The 16848-nt window shown below is 41.5% G+C and overlaps 1 protein-coding gene across 3 annotated transcripts in view; it reads right to left on the bottom strand.

The window, feature by feature from the left end:
- Positions 1-16848, bottom strand: part of USP34 (ubiquitin specific peptidase 34) — a 1226195-nt gene that overhangs the window by 335314 nt on the left and 874033 nt on the right. For all 3 annotated transcript variants that reach the window (XM_053712051.1, XM_053712050.1, XM_053712048.1), the window contains 5 exons: positions 9472-9635; positions 8138-8203; positions 7859-8005; positions 7704-7760; positions 7403-7480 (listed from right to left, as the gene is read on the bottom strand). In XM_053712051.1, coding sequence (XP_053568026.1) covers positions 7403-7480; positions 7704-7760; positions 7859-8005; positions 8138-8203; positions 9472-9635 — 512 coding nt within the window. The remainder of the gene's footprint in view (positions 1-7402; positions 7481-7703; positions 7761-7858; positions 8006-8137; positions 8204-9471; positions 9636-16848) is intronic.

Genomic DNA, 16848 nt, shown 5'->3' on the forward strand with positions numbered 1-16848 from the left:
AACCTATCAGGCTGGCGTCTGTTGTTACAATCGTCCAATCTGGCCTGCTGAAGGGCATCCCCTTGGACAGATGTGGCCGAGAAAGCCACCATAGAAGATAATTTCTTGTCTCCTGATCCAAATTCAGCAGAGGGGACAAATCTGAGTAATCCCCATTCCACTGACTTAGCATGCACAATTGCAGTGGTCTGAGATGCAGGCGTGCAAAGGGTACTATGTCCATTGCCGCTACCATTAAGCCTATTACCTCCATGCATTGAGCCACTGACGGGTGTGGAATGGAATGAAGGACACGGCAAGCATTTAGAAGTTTTGTTAACCTGTCTTCTGTCAGGTAAATTTTCATTTCTACAGAATCTATAAGAGTCCCTAAAAAGGGAACTCTTGTGAGTGGCAATAGAGAACTCTTTCCTTCGTTCACTTTCCACCCATGTGACCTTAGAAATGCCAGTACAAACTCTGTATGAGACTTGGCAGTTTGGAGACTTGACGCTTGTATCAGAATGTCGTCTAGGTACGGAGCTACCGATATTCCTCGCGGTCTTAGAACCGCCAGAAGAGAACCCAGAACCTTTGTAAAGATTCTTGGAGCAGTAGCCAACCCGAAGGGAAGAGCTACAAACTGGTAATGCCTGTCTAGGAAGGCAAATCTTAGGTACCGGTACTGATCTTTGTGAATCGGTATGTGCAGGTAGGCATCCTTTAAATCCACTGTGGTCATGTACTGACCCTTTTGGATCATGGGTAAGATTGTCCGAATAGTTTCCATTTTGAACGATGGAACTCTTAGTAATTTGTTTAGGATCTTTAAATCCAAGATTGGTCTGAAGGTTCCTTCCTTCTTGGGAACCACAAACAGATTTGAGTAAAACCCTTGTCCGTGCTCCGACCGCGGAACCGGATGGATCACTCCCATTAGTAAAAGATCTTGTACACAGCGTAGAAACGCCTCTTTCTTTATCTGGTTTGTTGACAACCTTGAAAGATGAAATCTCCCTTTTGGAGGAGAAGCTTTGAAGTCCAGAAGATATCCCTGAGATATGATCTCTAACGCCCAGGGATCCTGGACATCTCTTGCCCAAGCCTGGGCGAAGAGAGAAAGTCTGCCCCCTACTAGATCCGTTTCCGGATTGGGGGCCCTCACTTCATGCTGTCTTAGGGGCAGCAGCAGGTTTTCTGGCCTGCTTGCCCTTGTTCCAGGTCTGGTTAGGTTTCCAGCCCTGTCTGAATCTAGCAACAGATCCTTCCTGTTTTGGAGCGGAGGAAGTTGATGTTGCTCCTGCCTTGAAGTTACGAAAGGCACGAAAATTAGACTGTCTAGCCCTTGGTTTGGCTCTGTCTTGAGGCAGGGCATGGCCCTTACCTCCAGTAATGTCAGCGATAATTTCTTTCAAACCGGGCCCGAATAATGTCTGCCCTTTGAAAGGTATGTTAAGCAATTTAGATTTAGAAGTCACATCGGCTGACCAGGATTTTAGCCACAGCGCTCTACGCGCCTGAATGGCGAATCCGGAATTCTTAGCCGTAAGCTTAGTTAGATGTACTACGGCATCAGAAATAAATGAATTAGCTAGCTTAAGGGCTTTAAGCTTGTTTGTAATCTCATCCACTGGAGCTGTTTCAAGGGTCTCTTCCAGAGACTCAAACCAGAATGCCGCCGCAGCCGTGACAGGCGCAATGCATGCGAGTGGTTGTAATATAAAACCTTGTTGAGTAAACATTTTCTTAAGGTAACCCTCTAACTTTTTATCCATTGGATCTGAAAAGGCACAGCTATCCTCTACCGGGATAGTGGTACGCTTAGCCAGAGTAGAAACTGCTCCCTCCACCTTAGGGACCGTCTGCCATAAGTCCCGTGTGGTGGCGTCTATTGGAAACATTTTTCTAAATATAGGAGGGGGGGAAAAGGGTACACCGGGCCTATCCCACTCCTTGGTAATAATCTCTGTAAGCCTCTTAGGTATAGGGAAGACGTCAGTACACGCCGGTACCGCATAGTATCTATCCAGCCTACATAATTTCTCTGGGATTGCAACCGTGTTACAATCATTCAGAGCCGCTAATACCTCCCCTAATAGTACACGGAGGTTCTCAAGCTTAAATTTAAAATTTGAAATGTCTGAATCCAGTCTATTTGGATCAGATCCGTCACCTACAGAATGAAGCTCTCCGTCTTCATGCTCTGCCACTTGTGACGCAGTATCAGACATGGCTCTAACATTATCAGCGTACTCTGTTCTCACCCCAGAGTGGTCGCGTTTACCTCTAAGTTCTGGCAATTTAGATAAAACTTCAGTCATAACATTAGCCATGTCTTGTAAAGTGATTTGTAATGGCCGCCCTGATGTACTTGGCGCCACAATATCATGCACCTCCCGAGCGGGAGATGCAGGTACTGACACGTGAGGAGAGTTAGTCGGCATAACTTTCCCCTCGATGTCTGGTGAAATTTTCTTGACATGTACAGATTGGCTTTTATTTAAAGTAGCATCAATGCAATTAGTACACAAATTTCTATTGGGCTCCACATTGGTCTTAGAACATATTGCACAAAGAGATTCCTCTGTGTCAGACATGTTTAGACAAACTAGCAATTAGACTAGCAAGCTTGGAAAATACTTTTCAAACAATTTTCAAGTAATATAAAAAACGTTACTGTGCCTTTAAGAAGCACACAAAAACTGTCACAGTTGAAATAACAATGAACCGGATTAGTTATAGAAACCAATTTTTTACAGCAAATGCATTGATTTAGCAAAGGAATGCACCCACTAGCAAATGGATGATTAACCCCTTAATACCGGAAAAACGTATAACAATAAAATATAAACGTTTTTATCACAGTCAAAACACAGTCTCACAGGTCTGCTGTGAGTGATTACCTCCCTCAAAACTAGTTTTGGAGACCCCTGAGCTCTGTAGAGACGTCCTGGATCATGCAGGGAGAATAAGGAAGACTTGTGACTGAATTTCTACTGCGTAGAAAAGCGCCAAAATAGGCCCCTCCCACTCATAATACAACAGTGGGGAAGCTCAATAAACTGACTTTATTTAAAACAAACGACAGCCAAGTGGAAATTAATGCCCATAAAATTTTTCACCAAGTACCTCAAAGCTAAAACGATTAACATGCCAGTAAACATTTTAAATATAAATACATGAAATTATAAAAAAGCCTGTTGCTAGTTGCTTTTACTGCAGAAGGCTATAAGTTATATGTATACAGTATTTTCTTAGTGAAGTGCCATTCCCCAGAAATACTTCAGTGCCAACATACATACATAACAGAATGATACCAGTTGCTACTACTGCATTTAAGGCTGTACTTACATTTTAACGGTATTAGCAGTATTTTCTCAGTCAATTCCATTCCTTAGAAAATAATATACTGCAACATACCTCTTTGCAGGTGAACCCTGCCCGCTGTCCCCTGTTCTGAAGTTACCCCGCTCCTCAGAAGGCCGAGAACAGCAAATGGATCTTAGTTACGTCCGCTAAGATCATACACAAACTCAGGCAGATTCTTCTTCTAATGCTGCCTGAGAAAAAAACAACACACTCCGGTGCCGTTTAAAATAACAAACTTTTGATTGAAGAAATAAAAACTAAGTTTTAATAACCACTGTCCTCTCACACATCCTATCGATTAGTTAGGTGCAAGAGAATGACGTAGAGGGGAGGAGCTATATAGCAGCTCTGCTTGGGTGATCCTCTTGCACTTCCTGTTAGGGAGGAGTTAATATCCCATAAGTAATGGATGACCCGTGGACTGACTACACTTAACAGGAGAAACGTCAGTACACACCGGTACCGCATAGTATCTATCCAACCTACATAATTTCTCTGGGATTGCCACCGTGTCGCAATCATTCAGAGCCGCTAACACCTCCCCTAGTAACACGCGGAGGTTCTCAAGCTTAAATTTAAAATTTCTGAATCCGGTCTCTCCCTGGATCAGAACCGTCACCGACAGAATGAAGCTCACCGTCCTCATGTTCTGCAAATTGTGACGCAGTATCAGACATGGCTCTCGTGTCATCAGCGCGCTCTGTCCTTAACCCAGAGCTATCGCGCTTGCCTCTTAATTCGGGCATATTGTATAATACTTCTTTCATAACATTAGCCATATCATGTAAAGTGATTTGTAAGGGCCTTGATGTACTTGGCGCCTCAATCTTACGCATCTCCCGAGCGGGAGATGAAGGTACTGACACGTGAGGAGAGTTAGACGGCATAACTTCCCCCTCGTCGTCTGGTGATAATTTCTTTATCGGTACAGATTGACTTTTATTCAAAGTAATATCAATACAATTGGTACACATATTTCTATTGGGCTCCACATCGGCTTTTGAACACAATGAACAAGCAGATACCTCTGTATCAGACATGTCTAAATAGACTTAGCAATGAAGCTAGCAAGCTTGGAAATCACTCTCAATAAGTTTACAAGCAATTATAAAAAACGCTGCAGCGCTTTTAAAAAACACAGTTGAATTACAAAGAAAACTAATTCAGTTATAGACAAACAATTCTTAACGAGAAGTGTATTAATTAGCAGAGGATTGCACCCATTAGCAAAAGGTTGATTAACCCCTCAAAACCCAAAAACGGATATCAAATTAAGATTTAATGCTTTAATCACAGTCAAACACACTGTCACAGATCTGCTGTGACTGATTACCTCCCTCAAAAACGAATTTTGCAGACCCCTGAGCTCTCTAGAGACGTCCTGGATCAAGAAACAGAAAGACTGTGCTAGAATTTTAACTGCGCAACAATGCGCTAAAACAAGGTCCCTCCCACTCATATTACAACAGTGGGAGACCTGATATAACGGTTTCTATGCCGAAAAATACGTTAGCCATGTGGAAAAAAATCATGCCCAAAAGATTTATCACCAAAGTACCTCACAAAACGAATAACATGCCAGTAAACGTTTTAAAAACAACATTTTCAATGTCATGTAAAGTTATCACTAAGCCTGCTACCAGTCGCTTCCACTGCAGATAAGGCTTAAACATTATTTCAGTATTAACAGTATTTTCTCAGTCAAATTCTAGTCCCTAGAAAATAACTCAACTGCGCATACGTTTATCAGCCTGATACCAGTCGCTACTACTGCATTTAAGGTTGTACTTACATCATATGGGTAACAGCAGTATTTTCTTAGTCAATTCCATTCCCAGAAAATAATGTACTGCACATACCTCATTTGCGGGGGACCCCGCATGCTATTCCCCTCTTTCTGAAGTTACCCTACTCCTCAGAATGTCGAGAACAGCCAGCGGATCTTAGCTACGTCTGCTAAGATCATAGAAAAACGCAGGCAGATTCTTCTCCAAATACTGCCTGAGATACAAAAAAAGGCACACTCCGGTGTCATTTTAAAATAACAAACTTTTGATTGAAGAATAATTAAGTAAAACTCCAACTCCTCTCGCGACCTCCTTCTTTGTTGAGGGTTGCAAGAGAATGACTGGGTATGACATGTGAGGGGAGGAGCTATATAGCAGCTCTGTTTGGGTGATCCTCTTGCAACTTCCTGTTGGGAAGGAGAATATATCCCATAAGTAATGGATGACCCGTGGACTGAACACACTTAACAAGAGAAACCAGACTAAGTCCAGAAAGTCTCCACCAAAAGGAAGAGAACCTCTAAAAGGAACAAGTCCTAAAATGACACTTCCAAAGAAAGGCAAAACCGTAAGAACGGTGGGATGAAGGACCTAAATCCTCCAGCCCACAACAGGAAGGAACACTCTAGTTCCCGAAAAATCAGAAACGACTGAGCATTTTGCCGCAGGTCTCAACGGAGTCGCGGCCCACTAGCTTGAAACACGAATGAGGACTGCAATCCCCCATGCCCCTAAGCAACCAAGGACCCTCAAGTCCTCTCAGGATGCTAGTTAAAGCTTGTAAAATAAAACAAGTAAACAACACAAAGCATATTGTGGTCACTAGGCGCCCTCACCGGACCAATCGGACAAAAAAAAGGTGCCACGTGTCTGAACTAGGCCTCAAAGACAGAAAGATTTGTACCCAGTCAGGACCAGCCTGAAACCAAGGGCCGAAGCACTGTTGAGGCTCCATAGAGTCTCCCCCGAGATGGAGAGATAAAGAACAGCCAGACAGAGTTTTGTAAACAGTGCAATCACAAAATTGCGAGTATCAATTCCAAAAAAGAATGTTCCCGAAGGAAACATTACACCACAACATGAGCTTTAGACCAATAATCATCCTCACCGGATGAAAATAAAAGATAAGGCAACCCGTAAGTTATCACCCAAGAAGAACGGACAGACCCGCAGGACCAGCCCAACAGGGGTCCGAGACTACCAAGCTCAGAACTGGAAAAGGATACACAAATAACAAAAAGACTATAAGAAGGTTACTTCATCCCCTTATGTCTATGAATGCAAGCCAGTCAAAGATTAAGACTGAGAATCCCCAAACCCATTAAGACTGGGACCCTCCAGCAATGCCAAAAACATGCCTTAGTAGAACACAAAGGTGCGCCAGTCTATAACGAAAGGCGCAACATACCTCTGCCTGGACAGAAGAAAACACCAGCCCCGAAGGTTGACCCCATGAAGGCCTCGGGGCAGTCACTCCCCCAGAGGGCTGAACTGGACCAGGTGATCCCAAGTCTGACGAGCCCTGGTTAACGGAACACAGACAATATCATAAGCACACTCCCGGGAGGGAGTATGCCAAAAATATGGCCATGCAGAACAGTGTCGAAACCTCCGGTGGGAACAGGCCACACTCCCTAGAAGGATAAGTAGTGTTTGGGTTACCTGCATGCATAGTAAGAGTTGGTGGTAGGGAACTCGTCTCGAGAGAAATAGAATCCCCAGAGGCGGATGGCTCAGTGGGCACCTGATTCCCTGATCCCGAGGAAAAGAGCACTCTAAAACGGCATTCGGAACATAACTGATGGGCATGCATCACCCGGGCCAATTCATATTCTTGCAAGAAGTAGAGTCTGAATCAGAGACATCCGTCTCCAAAAAAAATGAACGCAGCTGTGGACTCTCTCCATTTATGAAGAAAATTGATAATAGGAGTAAATTAGAAAGTTTCTTAAAATGGCATGATCTATCTGAATCATGAAATAAAAAAAATGTGTTTCATATCCGTTAAAGGGCAAAATCTAAGTTTCTGATATTATATAAAAAAGCATAAACCGAACTTGAGAGCATTTGCCAATTTGTTCTGATGATATTAAAAACTACATATAATGTGTGAAGAAAAATTATAGAATGATACATGTAAACTGGAAAGGTGCAGACCTCCATAATGGAACTGAATTGTTTATTGCTTGTTATTTCTTTCTAAAACTCAAATATAATACAAACTAAGCATATACATTTAAACATGTCAAATCCTTTGGGTTACTCACATAAATATTCTTCATATCTGCTACTTGGCACCTGACTGTATAAAATTCTTCGGCAGTCTGACTTACATGTTCACAATCCTAGAATAGGAAAATAAATCGGCAAAACATCATAGGAACTATAATAAACACTATATACAAAAGTCAAATAGTTTGTACAAAGTTCTATATTCATCAATCTATAGTTATCTTCCTCAGTTTAAACAAAACCAAACAAATAAATATAAGCTTAACCTCAATCTATAGACTGCTGTCAAAAAAGTATTAATAATATATACAACATGTAACTGTTATGCATACTTACTAAAGAAACAACATTGTTTGTGATGACACCTCCAAATAAAGTCTTTACAGTATTTTTCTGGTAATGGTAAAGGACAAAAAAATGTATATTATAATCATTAAATATTTAAGGCACGGTATTGACAAACAGATCCTGAATTAGGAAACTAAACTTACTAGGTCAGATGACATTTCTTCAATTTTTGTGATAAGATCTGTAAAGAATTCAGTCATATCTTTCTGCTCCCCAGTGTTAAGTGGTTGTTTATCCATAGTGTATGTCTTACAAAAAGGCCTTGGATTGTAAGCTTTGCATTCACTTTCCTAAAAGAAAGTAAATTAATGTAAGAACGAAACAACATTCATCCTCAAAATACTTATCTAATATGTATTAGGAATAAGCATAGTTTCTGCAATTATTCGACATTATATATTCTAGGCTAATTTTCCACTCACCATTAGATATGTAAACATTTTTTGGAGTTCCAGTAAAGTAGTTTTATGCTTGATGTCATCTAAATACTGTATAAATGAGAAAAATATATAGTACATTTATAAAGGAATATATCACAAGCACACACAAAAACACACATATGCATATTTGTATGCATATCATATATTAGATAAATAAACAAAGACAGATATAATTTATTATTCAGCAACTAAATATAATATTCAGAGCTGGTGTTGTGGTTGTTAGATATCACTTTGAATATTTTGAAGTCTTCAACACTAGTCCCCTTATAACTAGCTTCAATTCAGCCAAGTTAGGACATATTTGGACAACAAAGAGAAAAGACACATTTTCTTAAATGCACCAGACTTTTACAAACAACCTAAGTATGATTAAATAGATCATAAATAAAATGGTTTTTCCTCCTACTGATACCAAGTTAGTACAAAATTAACCTGTATACTATTATGACCAAAGAAAAGAAAAAAAACAAAAAAAAAATATCCTCTCATTGGTGTCAGGACTTGTTGACCAAGTGTTTTCAACCAAATGCATCCTTTGAAGTAGCAAGTAAACTAGAAAAAAAAATATCTAATGAATATATACAAAGAACAGAAGGCAGCCTTAAAGGGACATATACGTGCACAAATATGTTAAATCATGTTGCTATAGCACTGTGTGATTAACCACTACAAATGTATTAAACACATAGCTAAATTCAGCTACAGGACTGCAATGGACTACTGGGAGGTAGCTGAATACATCCAGCAATCACCATATAGCTCCTAGTCATGTTGCTATAGCACTATTGATTGCATATATCTGTGTGATTAACCACTACAAATGTATTAAACACATAGTTAAATTTGGCTACAGGACTGCAATGGACTACTGGGAGGTAGCTGAATACATCCAGCAATCACCACATTTAAAGAGTATGTAGGAATTTTATTCTGAAGTCATAAAAAATGATGAAAGATCAGAGAGACCAAATAAAACCTTGCAAGTTTCCAGTCCCTCTCTGATAACAGAACAGAATGATAGAACAACAATTTCATAACAAATTGCAAGAATATAAAAATTCTGGAAAGACAAAGGGGACTCAAAATCCATCTTATGTAACATAGGTGAAATACTTATACTATACTGTAATAAAAATTTGGAAGCTTGGTTCTTGAAACATTGCTTTACACTTTATAATTTAAAAAACAAACAAAAAAAAAACCAACAAAAAACATCACCAGTAATTCTATTGCCATCCTTAACATGTTAAATAGATATGGTCACAAGAACATGATTTTATCAGACCATGATAAGTGTGTGCATATACACTTACCTTAGCAGTAAAAACGGCTTGTCTAGCTTCAGGAATCATGTACAGCTGTTGAATGGTAGATGCCAGATAACATGTTGCTCCAAGATTAGTCAGGCCAACAAACCTACACTCAGAACGGACATCATCGTGTGGCCAATAGTCCCATTTATAAGGTGAATGAGAGGCTGCAGGAGTTTAAAAAAGTATATATATTTTTTATATAAATATTGACTAGCACACAAAGAGTACATAATATACCAATATAAATTCTCAGAGATTATGCAAAACTCTCTGGTGTTAAACGTGTACAATGTTCAAAATTAATCAGACTAAAAAATACAATAAAAAAATTTACTAATAGTTCACACCTTGCAGGGAAAGCTGTAAGTGAGATACAATTTAAACAACAATTCTTCAGAAATCAAAATAACTACTCAAAACACTGTGGCATGTGCATTTTGGTGAATTCCCATGAGATCACAGTACAGATGAAATTGATTAGCTGTTTTTGGTTTTGATTTTTTTTTTCACCAACAGATGTCAGAACACTTACTCTAGTGAGCTCAAGAAATTTAGGTAAAATTATTATTATGATAACATAGATACGCATGATAACAAATTATGCTTACCAGATCATTTCATTTGCTTCTGTATAAGGAGAGTCCACGGCTTCATTCCTTACTGTTGGGAAATACTGAACCTGGCCACCAGGTGGAGGCAAAGACACCCCAGCCAAAGGCTAAAATAACTCTCCCACTTCTCCCATCTCCCAGTCATTCTGCCGAGGGAACAAGAAACAGTAGGAGAAATATCAGGGTATAAAAAGTGCCAGAAGAAGAATATAATTTAGGGGGCCGCCCATCGGAGAACACGGGCGGGAGTCGTGGACTCTCTTTATACAGAAGGAAATTAAATTATATGGTAAGCATAATTTATGTTTTCCTTCTTAATATAAGGAGAGACCACGGCTTCATTCCTTACTGTTGGGAAACTTATACCCAAGCTCTAGAGGACACTGAATGATAACGGGAGGGACAAAAAGAGAGGCGGACCTTAATCTGAGGGCACCACAGCCTGCAAAACCTTTCTCCCGAAGACTGTTTCAGCTGAAGCAAAAACATCAAACTTGTAAAATTTAGAAAAAGTATGTATGGAGGACAAGGTAGCCGCCTTACAAATCTGATCCATAGAGGCCTCGTTCTTAAAGGCCCAAGAGGAAGCCACTGCTCTAGTAGAATGAGCCGTAATTCTCTGAGGAGGTTTATGTCCCGCTGTCTCATGAGCTAAGCGGATAACAGCCATAACCTTTTTCCCCTACTATTGACCCAGTTTTATCCCCGGGGGTCACAGGAACCCTGTAAATATGCATGTTTTTAAATAAATTTGATTGTAACCTAGGGTGACTCGGTGCTCCGTTTTTTTTCTACTGTTTACTAAGCAGATAACACTCCTTAACCAAAAAGACAAGGAATTCTCAGAAACCTGCCCCTTACGCATCCCAGAATAGGCAACGAACAAGGAAGGAGTTTGTCTAAAATCCTTAGTAGCCTGAAGATAAAACTTCAAGGCTCGAACAACGTCCAAATTATGAAGCAAACGTTCTTTCAAGGAAGAAGGATTAGGACACAACGAAGGAACCACAATCTATTGATTGATGTTGCGGTCTGACACGACCTTAGGAAGAAACCCTATCTTAGTACATAGGAAAGCCTTATCAGAATGGAACACCAGATAAGGAGGCTCAAATTGCAAAGCGGCAATCTCTGAAACTCTGCACACAGAAGTAATAGCCAGTAGAAAAAGAACCTTCCAGGACAACAACGTAATGTCCATTTCATGCATAGGCTCAAAGGGAGCCCTCTGCAAAACTCTAAGAAACAGATTAAGACTCCAAGGAGGAGCCGAAGATCTGAACACAGGTCTGATCCTAATAAGAGCCTTAACAAAAGACTGAACATCAGGAAGCTCCGAGAGCCTCTTGTGCAGTAAAACAGACAAGGCCGAAATCTGTCCCCTCAGGGAACTGTCCGAAAGACCCTTCTCCAGTCCATCCTGGAGAATCAATAGAATCCTGGCAACCTTAACCTTATGCCAAGGAAATCCACACTCTTCACACCAGAATAAGTATGTTCTCCACACATTATAATAGATGTGACAAGTAACCAGCTTACGAGGTTGAATGAGAGTATCAATAACTCTCTCAGAAAAACCTCACTTGGCAAGGACTAAACGTTTAATCTCCACGCAGTCAGCCTCAGAGAATCTAGATTTTGATGAACAAAAGGGCCTTATTCCAGCAGATCCCTGCGACAAGGTAACCTCCATGGAGAAGATGACATCCTCACTAGATCCGCGAACCACATCCTTCATGGCCAATATAGAGCAATCAGTATTACTGATGCCTGCCACTACCCGAGGAAGGAGTGGTAACAGCGGAAAAAAGGTAGATTAGAATGAACCTCCAAGGCACTACTAATGCATCTATTAGCTCCGGCTGAGGATCCCTGGACCTCCACCCATATCTGGGTAGCTTGGTATTGAGACGAGACACCATCAGATCTATCTCCGGCGTCCCCCACATACTACATATCTCTGCAAACACTTCGGGATGGAGAGACCATTCCCCCGGATGAAAGGATTGTCTGATGAGAAAAACAATGTATGTAAGAACTTACCTGATAAATTCATTGGCAAGAGTCCATGAGCTAGTGACGTATGGGATATACAATCCTACAAGGAGGGGCAAAGTTTCCCAAACCTCAAAATGCCTATAAATACACCCCTCACCACACCCACAATACATTTTAATGAATAGCCAAGAATTGGGGTGAAAAAGAAAGAAGTAAAAAGCATCAACAAAGGAATTTGGAAATAATTGTGCTTAATACAAAAAAATCATAACCACCATAAAAAGGTTGGGCCTCATGGACTCTCGCCAATATGAAAGAAATTAATTTATAAAGTAAGTTCTTATGTGGAACTCCACGCAAGAGTCACTAGAGAGGGAGGGACAAAATAAAAAACAGAATTTATGCTTACCTGATAAATTACTTTCTCCAACGGTGTGTCCGGTCCACGGCGTCATCCTTACTTGTGGGATATTCTCCTCCCCAACAGGAAATGGCAAAGAGCCCAGCAAAGCTGGCCATATAGTCCCTCCTAGGCTCCGCCTACCCCAGTCATTCGACCGACGGACAGGAGGAAATATATATAGGAGAAACCATATGGTAACGTGGTGACTGTAGTTAGAGAAAATAATTCATCAGACCTGATTAAAAAACCAGGGCGGGCCGTGGACCGGACACACCGTTGGAGAAAGTAATTTATCAGGTAAGCATAAATTCTGTTTTCTCCAACATAGGTGTGTCCGGTCCACGGCGTCATCCTTACTTGTGGGAACCAATACCAAAGCTTTAGGACACGGATGAAGGGAGGGAGCAAATCAGGTCACCCAAACGGAAGGCACCACGGCTTGCAAAACCTTTCTCCCAAAAATAGCCTCCGAAGAAGCAAAAGTATATAATTTAAAAAATTTGGTCAACAGAAACCTCATTCTTGAAGGCCCATGTAGAAGCCACAGCCCTAGTGGAGTGAGCTGTGATACTTTCAGGAGGCTGCCGTCCGGCAGTCTCAAAAGCCAATCTGATGATGCTTTTAAACCAAAAGGAAAGAGAGGTAGAAGTTGCTTTTTTACCTCTCCTTTAACCAGAATAAACAACAAACAAAGAAGATGTTTGTCTAAAATCTTCAGTAGCCTCTAAATAGAATTTTAGAGCACGGACAACGTCCAAATTGTGTAACAAACGTTCCTTCTATGAAACTGGATTCGGACACAAAGAAGGTACAACTATCTCCTGGTTAATATTTTTGTTGGAAACAACCTTCGGAAGAAAACCAGGCTCAGTACGTAAAACCACCTTATCTGCATGGACCAGATAGGGCGGAGAACACTGCAGAGCAGATAACTCAGAAACTCTTCTAGCGGAAGAAATTGCAACCTAAAACAAAACTTTCCAAGATAATAACTTAATATCTACGGAATGTAAGGGTTCAAACGGAACCCCTTGAAGAACTGAAAGAACTAGATTAAGACTCCAGGGAAGAGTCAAAGGTCTGTAAACAGGCTTGATTCTAACCAGAGCCTGAACAAACGCTTAAACGTCTGGCACAGCTGCCAGCCTTTTGTGAAGTAAAACAGATAAAGCAGAGATCTGTCCCTTCAGAGAACTCGCAGAAAATCCTTTCTCCAAACCTTCTTGTAGAAAGGAAAGAATCTTAGGAATTTTTATCTTGTTCCATGGGAATCCTTTAGATTCACACCAACAGATATATTTTTTCCATATATTATGGTAAATTTTTCTAGTTACAGGCTTTCTAGCCTGAATAAGAATATCTATTACAGAATCTGAAAACCCACGCTTTGATAAAATCAAGCGTTCAAACTCCAAGCAGTCAGTTGGAGGAAAACCAGATTCGGATGTTCGAATGGACCCTGAATAAGAAGGTCCTGTCTCAAAGGTAGCTTCCATGGTGGAGCCGATGACACATTCACCAGGTCTGCATACCAAGTCCTGCGTGGCCACACAGGAACTATCAAGATCACCGAAGCCCTCTCCAGATTGATCCTGGCTACCAGCCTGGGAATGAGAGGAAACGGTGGGAATACATAAGCTAGGTTGAAGATCCAAGGTGCTACTATTGTATCCAATAGAGTCGCCTTGGGATCCCTGGATTTGGACCCGTAACAAGGGACCATGAAGTTCTGACGAGAGGCCCTCAGAACCATGTCTGGAATGCCCCATAATTGAGTTATTTGGGCAAAGATTTCCAGATGGAGTTCCCACTCCCCCGGATGCTCCTCCATCGCCAGGGAACTCCTTGTTACCCCCTGATGGTTGATATATGTAACAGTCGTCATGATGTCTGATTGAAACCTTATGAATTTGGCCTTTGCTAGTCGAGGCCAAGCCTTGAGAGCATTGAATATCGCTCTCAGTTCCATTATATTTATCGGGAGAAGAGAGTCTTCCCGAAACCATAGACCCTGAGCTTTCAGGGGTTCCCAGACCGCGCCCCAGCCCACCAGACTGGCGTCGGTCGTGACAATGACCCACTCTGGTCTGCGGAAGCTCATTCCCTGTGACAGGTTGTCCAGGGTCAGCCACCAACGGAGTGAATCTCTGGTTATTTGATCTACTTGTATCGTCGGAGACAAGTCTGTATAATCCCCATTCCACTGTCTGAGCATGCACAGGTGTAATAGTCTTAGATGAATTCGTGCAAAAGGAACTATGTCCATTGCCGCAACCATCAAACCTATTACTTCCATGCACTGCGCTATGGAAGGAAGAAGAACAGAATGAAGTACCTGACAAGAGCTTAGAAGTTTTGATTTTCTGGCCTCTGTCAGAAAAACCTTCATTTCTAAGGAAACTATTATTGTTCCCAAGAAGGGAACTCTTGTTGACGGGGACAGAGAACTTTTTTCTATGTTCACTTTCCACCTGTGAGATCTGAGAAAGGCTAGGACAATGTCCGTATGAGCCCTTGCTTTTGACAGAGACGACACTTGAATCAGGATGTCGTCCAAGTAAGGTACTACTGCAATGCCCCTTGGTCTTAGCACCGCTAGAAGGGACCCTAGTACCCTTGTGAAAATCCTTGGAGCAGTGGCTAATCCGAATGGAAGTGCCACAAACTGGTAATGCTTGTCCAGAAAGGCGAACCTTAGGAACCGAAAATGTTCCTTGTGGATAGGAATACGTAGGTACGCATCCTTTAAGTCCACCGTGGTCATGAATTGACCTTCCTGGATGGTAGGAAGGATCGTTCGAATGGTTTCCATTTTGAACGATGAAACCCTTAGAAACTTGTTTAGAATCTTGAGATCTAAAATAGGTCTGAATGTTCCCTCTTTTTTGGGAATTATGAACAGTTTGGAGTAAAAACCCATCCCTTGTTCTCCTAATGGAACAGGATGAATCACTCCCATGCTTAACAGGTCTTCTACACAGTGTAAGAATGCCTGTTCGAAGATAATTGAGACCCGTGGAACCTTCCCCTTGGGGGTAGTTCCCTGAATTCCAGGAGATAACCTTGAGAAACTATTTCTAGCGCCCAAGGATCCTGAACATCTCTTGCCCCAGCCTGAGCAAAGAGAGAAAGTCTGCCCCCCACCAGATCCTTCCCAGATCGGGGGCCAACACTTCATGCTGTTTTGGTAGCAGTGGCAGGTGACTTGGCCTGCTTACCCTTGTTCCAGCCTTGCATCGGCCTCCAGGCTGGCTTGGTTTGAGAAGTATTACCCTCTTGCTTAGAGGGTGTAGAATTTGAGGCTGGTCCGTTTCTGCGAAAGGGACGAAAATTTGGCTTCTTTTTAGCCTTAAAAGACCTATCCAGAGGAAGGGCGTGGCCCTTTCCCCCAGTGATGTCTGAAATAATCTCTTTCAAGTCAGGGCCAAACAGTGTTTTACCCTTGAAAGGGATGTTAAGCAAAAGCGCTCTGCGCGCCACGATAGCAAACCCTGAATTATTCGCCGCCAATCTAGCTAATTGCAAAGCGGCATCTAAAATAAAAGAGTTAGCCAATTTAAGAGCTTGAACTCTGTCCAAAACCTCCTCGTACGAAGATTCTTTATTGAGCGACTTTTCTAGTTCTTCGAACCAGAAACACGCAGCTGTAGTGACAGGAACAATGCATGAAATTGGTTGTAGAAGGTAACCTTGCTGAACAAACATCTTTTTAAGCAAACCCTCTAACCTTTAATCCATAGGATCTTGAAAGCACAACTATCTTCTATAGGAATAGAAGTGCGTTTGTTTAGAGTAGAAACCGCCCCCTCGACCTTGGGGACTGTATGCTATAAGTCCTTTCTGGGGTCGACTATAGGAAATAATTTCTTAAATATAGGGGGAGGACAAAAGGTATGCCGGGCCTTTCCCACTCCTTATTTACTATGTCCGCCACCCGCTTGGGTATAGGAAAAACATCGGGGGGCACCGGAACCTCTAGGAACTTGTCCATCTTACCTAATTTCTCTGGAATGACCAAATTGTCACAATCATCCAGAGTAGATAATACCTCCTTAAGTAGTGCGTGGAGATGTTGTAATTTAAATTTAAAAGTTACAATATCAGGTTCTGCTTGTTGAGAAATTTTCCCTGAATCTGAAATTTCTCCCTCAGACAAAACCTCCCTCCTGGCCCCTTCAGATAGGTGTGAGGGTATGTCAGAACAGATATCATCAGCGTCCTCTTGCTCTTCAGTGTTTAAAACAGAGCAATCACGCTTTCTCTGATAAGTAGGCATTTTGGAAAAAATGCATGCAATAGAATTATCCATTACAGCCATTAATTGTTGTATGGTAATAAGTATTGGCGCACTAGATGTACTAGGGG

Source organism: Bombina bombina, chromosome 4, assembly GCF_027579735.1.
Source record: "Bombina bombina isolate aBomBom1 chromosome 4, aBomBom1.pri, whole genome shotgun sequence".
NCBI lineage: Eukaryota > Metazoa > Chordata > Amphibia > Anura > Bombinatoridae > Bombina > Bombina bombina.